The sequence below is a fragment of the Callospermophilus lateralis genome, chromosome 2, assembly GCF_048772815.1.
Source record: "Callospermophilus lateralis isolate mCalLat2 chromosome 2, mCalLat2.hap1, whole genome shotgun sequence".
In the NCBI taxonomy this organism is placed as follows: Eukaryota; Metazoa; Chordata; class Mammalia; order Rodentia; family Sciuridae; genus Callospermophilus; species Callospermophilus lateralis.
Window position 1 is genome coordinate 48349820 of NC_135306.1, and position 13932 is coordinate 48363751.

Below are 13932 nucleotides of genomic sequence, written 5' to 3' on the forward strand. Positions count from 1 at the left end.
CCGCTAAGAAGTGAAACTGCACAAGAGGCAGCGTCAGGCTTTTCTGCCTCCTTCGCCCGTGATTGGGAGAGGTTTGGGGCTTTCAGTTTCCAGTTGCCCTCTGTAGTTGGAGAGAAACATCCTGGCTTGCCTGTCAACTTGCTGCCCCTTAAATACTCCACAAGGCTCTCTCTGTTGGAAGTTAGGTGGACACTTTACCCACACTTTGGGGACTAAGATCTTTCTTGGGTGCAAGTGCAAATGTTACCCATTCTCAATATTGCTCTACTCTTGGGGATTTCCCTCTGGGGTGAAGTGTGTGTCAGCGGAAGGGGATTTTGTTTTTTCTTTGACTGAACATTTTTTCAGCGTTTTGAGGACTAGACGTCTTTTGGTTTGTGACTATAGAGATTACGTGTGTTTGGAGAAGTGCCCGCAGCACTTGGAGAAGGGGAAAGACGGAGACAGTTCTGCGGACCAGGAAGGACCAGAATTGTGACCCGTGCAGGGGAGCTGGAGAAGCGCCCTTTCCCTAGAGCCCCAGGAGGGAGACAGCGCCTCTCTAGGGATGCTTTTAGTATTTTTCAGCGATTTCGTTTTCAATGGGATGGCCTTGAAGAAATTGGAAAACATAAGTAAGGCGTGTTATCATCCTATTATTATCACGAGTTCTTTAGTGAAAAATCGGTTTGGGGGCTGGCGTTCTGGCTCAGCATGCCTGGCAAATGCAAGGAATTGAGTTCAGTTTTCAGCACCACATAAAATAAATAAATAAAATAATGGTATTGTGTGCAACTGCAGCTAAAATGTGTTTAAGAATGTATGTGTATATGTGGTGTTTGTGTGTATATGTATATAAATATATATATATCGTTTTTTCAATAAAGCATTAAATAAAATGAGTTAAATTTTTATTCATACTGAAAGAAAAATTTTATATCCTTTTACTGTCCTAGCTTTAGAAGAAATGAAGTCAACGATATTTTCAGGATGACCTCTTTGTCAATGGATTCCATAGACGAGTTCTACAATTTCTCTTGGGTTACAACTTTTGAGACTTTTTATTGAATTTGAAGGTACTGAAACTTCGTGCACAAGGAACCAGGAAGTATCAGCATGAACCAATACATTTCTGTGATTTAACTTGTAACCTAACAATTAGTTAAACACAACTGAAACACCTGAATTTCAACAGCTGAAGGAAATATAGAAACCAGCTGACAAATCAAGCAAAATGGATTTCAAAACCACAATCCTTGAATCAGAATCTTGGGCTATCTTTATATTTGATAGAAATATATGGTTTCCAAATGCTCCTGGGAAAATGTATGGACGAGTGGTCAGAGAAGTCATTTATCATACTGAATTATATACTTATCATGATATGCTGTAATGTTGAACTTGGAAAACAGAAAATCTCAGAGAAGTGCTGCAGGATCTAGAGGCCAGAAGTGTGGTGGGATCTTTCAGGTTGGATATTATGGACAGACTCACTTTTCACTGGCTCACTTTTCACTTTTCTGATCCCATAGCTCCATTCTCAGGAATACTCTCTGACTCTTCCATAGCTCTGTGACATTCACCTGTTACACTACACAGGACCATGCCTTCTCTGTGCCTTATTACTGAGGAAGCAGTACCCTTCAGATCATGGAAAACTTTGGATTGGTCCCTCAACATGTTATTGAACCCTGAAGCTTTGCTTTCATCTTTTAGTTTCATGAACACTGTCCTGTAAATGGACCCAGTGGCACCCATATTTATAAATTCTTGAAGGATAACAAAAACATCAGTTTAGTAAGGGAGGCCTAAGTCTGCCAAAAGAGATTGACATTGGTTTTCCTTAATTCACCCTACTTTTCAAATATCATCATGAGAACAAAGAGACAATTCGAAGAGGAATTCTCAGGAGGGAAGAAAAAAGCTAGAGGTCATAATGTTTGAAGTATGTTAAGCACTCAAAGGTCACACCTTACATTTTTCTCTTGTCTCAGAATACACACTGTCCGAATTATTTTTGATATGAGACTATTAGCTGCCTCTGTTGTTCCATTTAGAACTATGACAATGTGGTTTCTGCTGATTAGTGCTACCCAACAAGCTACCACCAAGATCACAAATGTCCTCCACTTTCCCAAAGCATTGAGGTGTTTCATTGCATGTCTTCCAAAAATGCATCAATTCCTATTGTAAGCCAATTTGTCATTTAAAATACATATTTATACTGCCATTTTCTCTTTCATCCTTCTAATAGCAGGGTTTTCCACCTCTGGACTTTAAGAAAATATCCCATATCTGGAATGAATTCAGACCAATCTGAGAAGATCACTAGATATTGGATCAAGGAAAAGGGCAGAGAGTTCTTTGAACTTGGGAACTGAGTCTCCTGCCTAAGGCATTGGTATGCATGCAAGCACATATAACTTTTGAGAAATTCATCTATTTTGTTTAAATAAAATTATTATACATGTTTTGAGAATGTTTTTTTTAATAAAATCTAAATACCAACATAGAGACATAAGAACAAAGTTAAATATATCCGACTGATCATTGACTAAAATTTATTTTTCTTTGCTTTCACTTTAAAAACAATCATTGATAATTTTGTGCTTCATTTGAGGTTGAAGAAACAACTTCCTGGGAATTCCAAGATGGCGGGCCACAGGGAGGCAGCATCCTGAGTTGCTCCTTGACCCAGATCTCACCTAGTTGGAATACTGCATCTCAGAGTGTGCAAGAGCACCCCTAGACAGCTGATTTCTACAGAAATCACCAGCACTGTGAACCCCACGCAGGGCTCAGGGCCTCGGTCTTCCAGTAGGACTCCATAAATGACATCACACTACATCTCAAAGCCCTAGAAGGAAAGAACAAATCAGCAGCAAAAGCAGTAAAAGGCAAGAAATAATTAAAATGGGAGCTGAAATCAATGCAACCCCAACCAAAGAAACAATTGAAATAGTTGACTAAACAAAACGATGGGTCTTTGAAAAAAACAAATAAAGTTCACAGACCCTTAGAGACGCTAATGAAGTGAAGGACAGAAAAAAAGCTCCAATTACCTGCATATGTGATGAAAAAGGTCATATCACAAGGGACACTACAGAATTACAGAGGAAAATTAGAAATTGTTTTGAAAACTCATACTCCAATAAAATAGAAGACATAAAGGCATCAACCAGTTTCTTAACTCATATGATTTGCCCAGATTGAATCAGGAAGATATACACAATTTAAACAGACCAATATAAAGGGATGAAACAGAAGACACCAGCAGAAGCTGAACAATCAAGAAAAGCCCAGGAATGGATAGATACACAGGCGAGTTCTACAGGACCTTTAAAGAAGAACTAATACCAATACTCTACAATTTATTTCAGGAAATAGAAACAGAGGCAGCACTTCCAAACCCATTCTAGGAGGCCAATATCACCCTGATCCCAGTACCAGGGAAAGACACATCAAAGAAAGAAAACTTCAGACCAATATCTCTAATGAACATAGATGCAAAAATTCTCAATACCATCCTGGCAAAACAATGACAAAAACATATCCAAAAGATTGTGCACTATGGTCAAGTGGGATTTATCCCAGGGATGCACGGTTGGTTCAACATACGGAAATCAATAAATGGAATTCATCACAGCAACAGACTCAAAGATAAGAATCATATGATCATCTCAATAGATGCAGAAAAAGCATTGGACAAAATACAGCACCTTTCCATGTTCCAAACACGAGAAAAACTAAGGATAACAGGAACATATCTCCACATCCTAAAGGCTATCTACAATAAGCCTCAGGCCAACATCATTCTCAATGTTGAAAAATTAAAGGCATTCCCTCTCAAAACTGGAACAAGACAGGGATGCCCTCTTTCACCACGTCTGTTTAACATAGTTCTTGAAACAGTGGTTAGAGCAACTAGAAATTAAAGGGATATGTATAGGAAAAGAAGAACTAAAATTAGCACTATTTGCTGACTATATGATTCGATACCTAGAAGATCTAAAAAGCTCTACCAGGAAACTTCTAGAACTAGTAAATGAATTCAGCAAAGTGGCAGGATATAAAATCAACCCCCATAAATCCATGGCATTTCTGTACATCAGTGACAAATCCGCTGAAAGTGAAACTAGGAAAAGCACCCCATTTATAAGAGCCTCAAAAAAAATTCTTAGGAATTAATTTAACAAAAGAGGTAAAGACCTCTGCAATGAAAACTACAACATGCTAAGGAAAGAAATTAAAGAAGACCTTAGAAGAAGGAAAGATCTACCTTGTTCTCCGATAGGCAGAATTAATATTGTCCAAATGACCATACTACCAAAAGCACTGTAGAGATTTGATGCAATTCCAATCAAAATCCCAATGGCATTCCTCAGAGAAAGAGAAAAAGCCATCATAAAATTCATCTGCAAAAACAAGAGACCCAGCATAGCCAAAGCAATCCTTAGCAAGAAGAATGAAGCTGGTGGCATTACCATTCCAGACCTACAACTATACTACCCACCAATAGCGACTAAAACCGCATGGTATTGGCACCAAAATAGATCTGTAGACCAATGGTACAGAATAGAGGACACAGAGTCTAACCCACATAACTTCAGTTATCTTATATTAGACAAAAGCACCAAAAATACTCACTGGAGAAAAGATAGCCTCTTCGAAAAATGGTGCTGGGAAAACTGGATATCCACATGTCACAAAATGAAATTAAAAATCTATCACTCACCAAAGGACTTAAAATCAACATACTACAGGGACAGAGCCACATGGATGTTTATAGCAGCACAATTCACAATAGCTAAACTGTGGAGCCAACCTAGAAGCCCCTCAGGGGAAGAATGTATAAAAAAATGGGGCACATATATACACTGCAATTTTACTCAGCAATAAAAGAGAATAAAGTCATGGCATTTGCAGCTAAATGAATGGCGTTGGAGAAGATAAGGCTAAATGAAGTTAGCCAATGCCAAGAAAACACATGCCCAATGTTTTACCTGATATAAGGAGGCTGATGCATATTGGGGTCAGAAGGGGGAGCATGGGGGAAATAGATGAATTCTAGATAGGGCAGAGGGGTGGGAGGGAAAGGGAGGGGGCAGGGGATTAACAAGGATGGTGGTGGAATGTGATAGACATCATTATCCAAAGTACATGAATGAAGACAACAATTGGTGTCAACATACTTTATATACAACCAGAGATATGAAAAGTTGTGCTGTATATGTGTAGTAAGCATTGTAATGCATTCCACTGTTATTTATATTCTTAAAAAATCAGTTAAAAAAATCAACAACTTCCACAATGCATTTAGGAAGTTGTTTTCATGCTTGTCTTTCATCATATCAATACCTCCATTCATTTTCTCTTAATCTCAACTTGTCTAAAAGTGACACCACTAGGTTGACAGGAAAATGCAAAAAAATAAAGATGTACATGAAATGAGAACTCATCATAGAAATCATGATTTAGAACTAAAATTTCAAAATGCTTCTCAAGTTAAAATTAGGAAAGAATAAACAATGTATTTACCGCACCCCTCATCCATGTCCAAGAATATAAAGGAGTTTCAAAACTAAAGAAGTTTCTACAGTAAAATATGCAATGAAGAAAGAAAACTAAATTGATTGTATAAAAATGCTTTGTTTTATTAATCATACTCTAAATATACACATAGTATATGAACAAAATAAATTAAATCTTATGAATAGTTAATTAAATGAATATTTAAATAGATAAATACATCTGAAGCAATGTAAGGGACTGGTGCCTATAGAAACGCATCATTGACTGAAAACATACAAGGAGTGGAGTGAATTCTTGTAACAAGGAGGCATGGGAGTCTTTGAAATGGCAGAAGTTGTGGGAGTGCGGTAAGGTGTGTTCTTCAGTGAGAAGCATTTCCCTGCTGGACCAGGTCTCGTTCCATGCTCCTTAATCTTTCATATAACTTAGGTGAAGAAGAGAAGAATTTCAAGATTTCTGTTCGGACCATCTCCCAGGCACAAGGCAGGTATTCCTTCTCCTTCAGGTAGACAGTGATCCTGCGGAAGTATTTTCTAACAGTTATTCCGAGAGCTTTTTCCGGCCTCACCTGGTGGGTCACACAGGCTTCCAGGTCATCCAACTGCTGAAGGAGGCCACTGAGGAAGGTGTCCAGGAGGGTCTTGTTCCAAGCAGCAAACGCCTCCTGGGTGCCAAAAAGGCGCAAGATCTGGTGGGTCATCTCCTGGAGGGCAGCAACAGCTTGAGCCCTTGGCACCTTCTCACCCTCCAACAGCTTCTGGGGGAAGGCAAAGTCCTCTCTGTCGTCCAGGCAGGAGAAATCGGGAATTCTCCTCATTTTTTGCAGGAGACTCAGTGCCCCCTCCTCATTTTTCTCAGAAGTTTCAAGACCCAGGTTGTGTATCTGAAGCAGGTCACAGCCCAGAGAGCAGGTGGTCTTGCAGCTGAGCACCACTAGGGCCAGCAGGAAAGCCAAGGGCAAGGCCATTGGGGATCTTGCAGATGCTGCTGGGCTGTCTGAGATGGGTGATGCTCAGTCCTTGCTCCAGAGTCTCTGAAGACCTTGCTTTGTGTGGATACCTAAAAGAGAGAACACAATAGTGCGATTTTATGAATGCCAGTGCCTTCTGGTTTTGCTTTCCTTTATACATTCTCTACTTTGGTTTTCAGCAATGTTTCTAAACCATTCTAGTTTTCATTATTGCCTCCACTTCCAATGTTACCCTTACCTATCAGAGCCTTTTCACAAATTTGTTTCTTATTGAAAAATGTCATTAAATTTCACTTAGGATATTTATCCTTCATATCTGTATAGGTAGTGTATCTATATCTGTGTATATCAAAATTATGAACTTATGTTTTTATTCAATATAGAGTTATGAATGACAATATTTAGGCTAAATTACACTTTAAATTTTTTGAAATTTAAATGATCTTTATATCTGTATTTGTAATGACTTCATTCACTTTAAGTTAATTGTGATATGTCAAATTACAGTGACTATCAATTTTCAAAATATATTATAAAACTGAGAAAATCTGATCCTTCAATGCGATTATAAAACCTTTCTTAAAAGGATGAAATAATGTTCGATTGTTTTCTTTGCAATGAGTTTTAGAACTTTGCATCATATAAGAAAATTATTAAAATAATATGAAAAATAATTTTTAATCTGTACAGTAGCTCAATTTTGTTGTGTATTTTACAAAATCATTGACATGACTTTAACTCCTGTAAGACATTTGGAAGTATCTAAAGATAGGGCAGAAACAGCAAGTGAAACAATTAGAAATGGAGCCTGCGAGGGCTGGGGTTATGACTCAGTGGTAGAATGCTTGCCTAGCAGGTATGAGGCCCTGGGCTGGATCCTCAGCAGCACATAAAAATAAATAAAAAATAAAAATAAAAATAAAACTATTGTGCCCAACTACAACCAAAAAGTAAATGTTTGGAAAAGAAATGGAGCCTGAGAATATGACTGAATGACTCCAATCTCATGATAAAACCTTAATCTGTTCCTGCTCAGATGTGGGGTTCAGACCTTGGATTAAAAAAAAAAAAAAAACAGAAGGAAAGAAAAACAAAACTCAGAAAATATATTCCTAATTTCAAATCTTCAGTCAATAAAGTATTGTGCCATTTGAAATGCAAGTGTTTGTTGTGCTCACAAAGCTTCTAATATTTTGAACCCATCATATTTGTGAGAAAACTGTGGGTTAAAGAGTTTAAGTCGGTTGTGCTACATCACACAGAAATCCTGGCAGAAATCCTAGTAAAATTCTTCATCCTAATTGATGACTGATGACTAATTTTGTATTCTTGAATTTTAGATTTCTCTAATAATTGTTCAGTTCATTTATCTTCACATTATAAACAATACCCTGGCTCTAAGGATTTGCAAGGGAATATTTTTGTTTCCAGGAAGGGTAGAGTTTTGGAGTACCAGAAACCACTGTAGTGCCTAAGATTCATTCATACCTCCAAAGATTTTTTTGGAAATGTAGGTGATAGATCTGGACGACTTCAGTTTCAGTAATGCACTTTCCAGCCTCTGGGCGGCGCTTAGGCACCGCTAAGAAGTGAAACTGCACAAGAGGCAGCGTCAGGCTTTTCTGCCTCCTTCGCCCGTGATTGGGAGAGGTTTGGGGCTTTCAGTTTCCAGTTGCCCTCTGTAGTTGGAGAGAAACATCCTGGCTTGCCTGTCAACTTGCTGCCCCTTAAATACTCCACAAGGCTCTCTCTGTTGGAAGTTAGGTGGACACTTTACCCACACTTTGGGGACTAAGATCTTTCTTGGGTGCAAGTGCAAATGTTACCCATTCTCAATATTGCTCTACTCTTGGGGATTTCCCTCTGGGGTGAAGTGTGTGTCAGCGGAAGGGGATTTTGTTTTTTCTTTGACTGAACATTTTTTCAGCGTTTTGAGGACTAGACGTCTTTTGGTTTGTGACTATAGAGATTACGTGTGTTTGGAGAAGTGCCCGCAGCACTTGGAGAAGGGGAAAGACGGAGACAGTTCTGCGGACCAGGAAGGACCAGAATTGTGACCCGTGCAGGGGAGCTGGAGAAGCGCCCTTTCCCTAGAGCCCCAGGAGGGAGACAGCGCCTCTCTAGGGATGCTTTTAGTATTTTTCAGCGATTTCGTTTTCAATGGGATGGCCTTGAAGAAATTGGAAAACATAAGTAAGGCGTGTTATCATCCTATTATTATCACGAGTTCTTTAGTGAAAAATCGGTTTGGGGGCTGGCGTTCTGGCTCAGCATGCCTGGCAAATGCAAGGAATTGAGTTCAGTTTTCAGCACCACATAAAATAAATAAATAAAATAATGGTATTGTGTGCAAATGTAGCTAAAATGTGTTTAAGAATGTATGTGTATATGTGGTGTTTGTGTGTATATGTATATAAATATATATATATCGTTTTTTCAATAAAGCATTAAATAAAATGAGTTAAATTTTTATTCATACTGAAAGAAAAATTTTATATCCTTTTACTGTCCTAGCTTTAGAAGAAATGAAGTCAACGATATTTTCAGGATGACCTCTTTGTCAATGGATTCCATAGACGAGTTCTACAATTTCTCTTGGGTTACAACTTTTGAGACTTTTTATTGAATTTGAAGGTACTGAAACTTCGTGCACAAGGAACCAGGAAGTATCAGCATGAACCAATACATTTCTGTGATTTAACTTGTAACCTAACAATTAGTTAAACACAACTGAAACACCTGAATTTCAACAGCTGAAGGAAATATAGAAACCAGCTGACAAATCAAGCAAAATGGATTTCAAAACCACAATCCTTGAATCAGAATCTTGGGCTATCTTTATATTTGATAGAAATATATGGTTTCCAAATGCTCCTGGGAAAATGTATGGACGAGTGGTCAGAGAAGTCATTTATCATACTGAATTATATACTTATCATGATATGCTGTAATGTTGAACTTGGAAAACAGAAAATCTCAGAGAAGTGCTGCAGGATCTAGAGGCCAGAAGTGTGGTGGGATCTTTCAGGTTGGATATTATGGACAGACTCACTTTTCACTGGCTCACTTTTCACTTTTCTGATCCCATAGCTCCATTCTCAGGAATACTCTCTGACTCTTCCATAGCTCTGTGACATTCACCTGTTACACTACACAGGACCATGCCTTCTCTGTGCCTTATTACTGAGGAAGCAGTACCCTTCAGATCATGGAAAACTTTGGATTGGTCCCTCAACATGTTATTGAACCCTGAAGCTTTGCTTTCATCTTTTAGTTTCATGAACACTGTCCTGTAAATGGACCCAGTGGCACCCATATTTATAAATTCTTGAAGGATAACAAAAACATCAGTTTAGTAAGGGAGGCCTAAGTCTGCCAAAAGAGATTGACATTGGTTTTCCTTAATTCACCCTACTTTTCAAATATCATCATGAGAACAAAGAGACAATTCGAAGAGGAATTCTCAGGAGGGAAGAAAAAAGCTAGAGGTCATAATGTTTGAAGTATGTTAAGCACTCAAAGGTCACACCTTACATTTTTCTCTTGTCTCAGAATACACACTGTCCGAATTATTTTTGATATGAGACTATTAGCTGCCTCTGTTGTTCCATTTAGAACTATGACAATGTGGTTTCTGCTGATTAGTGCTACCCAACAAGCTACCACCAAGATCACAAATGTCCTCCACTTTCCCAAAGCATTGAGGTGTTTCATTGCATGTCTTCCAAAAATGCATCAATTCCTATTGTAAGCCAATTTGTCATTTAAAATACATATTTATACTGCCATTTTCTCTTTCATCCTTCTAATAGCAGGGTTTTCCACCTCTGGACTTTAAGAAAATATCCCATATCTGGAATGAATTCAGACCAATCTGAGAAGATCACTAGATATTGGATCAAGGAAAAGGGCAGAGAGTTCTTTGAACTTGGGAACTGAGTCTCCTGCCTAAGGCATTGGTATGCATGCAAGCACATATAACTTTTGAGAAATTCATCTATTTTGTTTAAATAAAATTATTATACATGTTTTGAGAATGTTTTTTTTAATAAAATCTAAATACCAACATAGAGACATAAGAACAAAGTTAAATATATCCGACTGATCATTGACTAAAATTTATTTTTCTTTGCTTTCACTTTAAAAACAATCATTGATAATTTTGTGCTTCATTTGAGGTTGAAGAAACAACTTCCTGGGAATTCCAAGATGGCGGGCCACAGGGAGGCAGCATCCTGAGTTGCTCCTTGACCCAGATCTCACCTAGTTGGAATACTGCATCTCAGAGTGTGCAAGAGCACCCCTAGACAGCTGATTTCTACAGAAATCACCAGCACTGTGAACCCCACGCAGGGCTCAGGGCCTCGGTCTTCCAGTAGGACTCCATAAATGACATCACACTACATCTCAAAGCCCTAGAAGGAAAGAACAAATCAGCAGCAAAAGCAGTAAAAGGCAAGAAATAATTAAAATGGGAGCTGAAATCAATGCAACCCCAACCAAAGAAACAATTGAAATAGTTGACTAAACAAAACGATGGGTCTTTGAAAAAAACAAATAAAGTTCACAGACCCTTAGAGACGCTAATGAAGTGAAGGACAGAAAAAAAGCTCCAATTACCTGCATATGTGATGAAAAAGGTCATATCACAAGGGACACTACAGAATTACAGAGGAAAATTAGAAATTGTTTTGAAAACTCATACTCCAATAAAATAGAAGACATAAAGGCATCAACCAGTTTCTTAACTCATATGATTTGCCCAGATTGAATCAGGAAGATATACACAATTTAAACAGACCAATATAAAGGGATGAAACAGAAGACACCAGCAGAAGCTGAACAATCAAGAAAAGCCCAGGAATGGATAGATACACAGGCGAGTTCTACAGGACCTTTAAAGAAGAACTAATACCAATACTCTACAATTTATTTCAGGAAATAGAAACAGAGGCAGCACTTCCAAACCCATTCTAGGAGGCCAATATCACCCTGATCCCAGTACCAGGGAAAGACACATCAAAGAAAGAAAACTTCAGACCAATATCTCTAATGAACATAGATGCAAAAATTCTCAATACCATCCTGGCAAAACAATGACAAAAACATATCCAAAAGATTGTGCACTATGGTCAAGTGGGATTTATCCCAGGGATGCACGGTTGGTTCAACATACGGAAATCAATAAATGGAATTCATCACAGCAACAGACTCAAAGATAAGAATCATATGATCATCTCAATAGATGCAGAAAAAGCATTGGACAAAATACAGCACCTTTCCATGTTCCAAACACGAGAAAAACTAAGGATAACAGGAACATATCTCCACATCCTAAAGGCTATCTACAATAAGCCTCAGGCCAACATCATTCTCAATGTTGAAAAATTAAAGGCATTCCCTCTCAAAACTGGAACAAGACAGGGATGCCCTCTTTCACCACGTCTGTTTAACATAGTTCTTGAAACAGTGGTTAGAGCAACTAGAAATTAAAGGGATATGTATAGGAAAAGAAGAACTAAAATTAGCACTATTTGCTGACTATATGATTCGATACCTAGAAGATCTAAAAAGCTCTACCAGGAAACTTCTAGAACTAGTAAATGAATTCAGCAAAGTGGCAGGATATAAAATCAACCCCCATAAATCCATGGCATTTCTGTACATCAGTGACAAATCCGCTGAAAGTGAAACTAGGAAAAGCACCCCATTTATAAGAGCCTCAAAAAAAATTCTTAGGAATTAATTTAACAAAAGAGGTAAAGACCTCTGCAATGAAAACTACAACATGCTAAGGAAAGAAATTAAAGAAGACCTTAGAAGAAGGAAAGATCTACCTTGTTCTCCGATAGGCAGAATTAATATTGTCCAAATGACCATACTACCAAAAGCACTGTAGAGATTTGATGCAATTCCAATCAAAATCCCAATGGCATTCCTCAGAGAAAGAGAAAAAGCCATCATAAAATTCATCTGCAAAAACAAGAGACCCAGCATAGCCAAAGCAATCCTTAGCAAGAAGAATGAAGCTGGTGGCATTACCATTCCAGACCTACAACTATACTACCCACCAATAGCGACTAAAACCGCATGGTATTGGCACCAAAATAGATCTGTAGACCAATGGTACAGAATAGAGGACACAGAGTCTAACCCACATAACTTCAGTTATCTTATATTAGACAAAAGCACCAAAAATACTCACTGGAGAAAAGATAGCCTCTTCGAAAAATGGTGCTGGGAAAACTGGATATCCACATGTCACAAAATGAAATTAAAAATCTATCACTCACCAAAGGACTTAAAATCAACATACTACAGGGACAGAGCCACATGGATGTTTATAGCAGCACAATTCACAATAGCTAAACTGTGGAGCCAACCTAGAAGCCCCTCAGGGGAAGAATGTATAAAAAAATGGGGCACATATATACACTGCAATTTTACTCAGCAATAAAAGAGAATAAAGTCATGGCATTTGCAGCTAAATGAATGGCGTTGGAGAAGATAAGGCTAAATGAAGTTAGCCAATGCCAAGAAAACACATGCCCAATGTTTTACCTGATATAAGGAGGCTGATGCATATTGGGGTCAGAAGGGGGAGCATGGGGGAAATAGATGAATTCTAGATAGGGCAGAGGGGTGGGAGGGAAAGGGAGGGGGCAGGGGATTAACAAGGATGGTGGTGGAATGTGATAGACATCATTATCCAAAGTACATGAATGAAGACAACAATTGGTGTCAACATACTTTATATACAACCAGAGATATGAAAAGTTGTGCTGTATATGTGTAGTAAGCATTGTAATGCATTCCACTGTTATTTATATTCTTAAAAAATCAGTTAAAAAAATCAACAACTTCCACAATGCATTTAGGAAGTTGTTTTCATGCTTGTCTTTCATCATATCAATACCTCCATTCATTTTCTCTTAATCTCAACTTGTCTAAAAGTGACACCACTAGGTTGACAGGAAAATGCAAAAAAATAAAGATGTACATGAAATGAGAACTCATCATAGAAATCATGATTTAGAACTAAAATTTCAAAATGCTTCTCAAGTTAAAATTAGGAAAGAATAAACAATGTATTTACCGCACCCCTCATCCATGTCCAAGAATATAAAGGAGTTTCAAAACTAAAGAAGTTTCTACAGTAAAATATGCAATGAAGAAAGAAAACTAAATTGATTGTATAAAAATGCTTTGTTTTATTAATCATACTCTAAATATACACATAGTATATGAACAAAATAAATTAAATCTTATGAATAGTTAATTAAATGAATATTTAAATAGATAAATACATCTGAAGCGATGTAAGGGACTGGTGCCTATAGAAACGCATCATTGACTGAAAACATACAAGGAATGGAGTGAATTCTTGTAACAAGGAGGCATGGGAGTCTTTGAAATGGCAGAAGTTGTGGGAGTGCGGTAAGGTGTGTTCT

The 13932-nt window shown here is 37.9% G+C and overlaps 1 protein-coding gene across 1 annotated transcript; it reads right to left on the reverse strand.

Annotated features, from left to right (window-relative positions):
* Positions 1-5872: 5872 nt before the first annotated feature.
* Positions 5873-6478, reverse strand: LOC143641382 (interferon alpha-5-like). Its single transcript, XM_077108649.1, has one exon. The coding sequence runs from the start codon at positions 6476-6478 to the stop codon at positions 5873-5875; it is 606 nt and encodes a 201-aa protein (XP_076964764.1).
* Positions 6479-13932: the final 7454 nt, after the last annotated feature.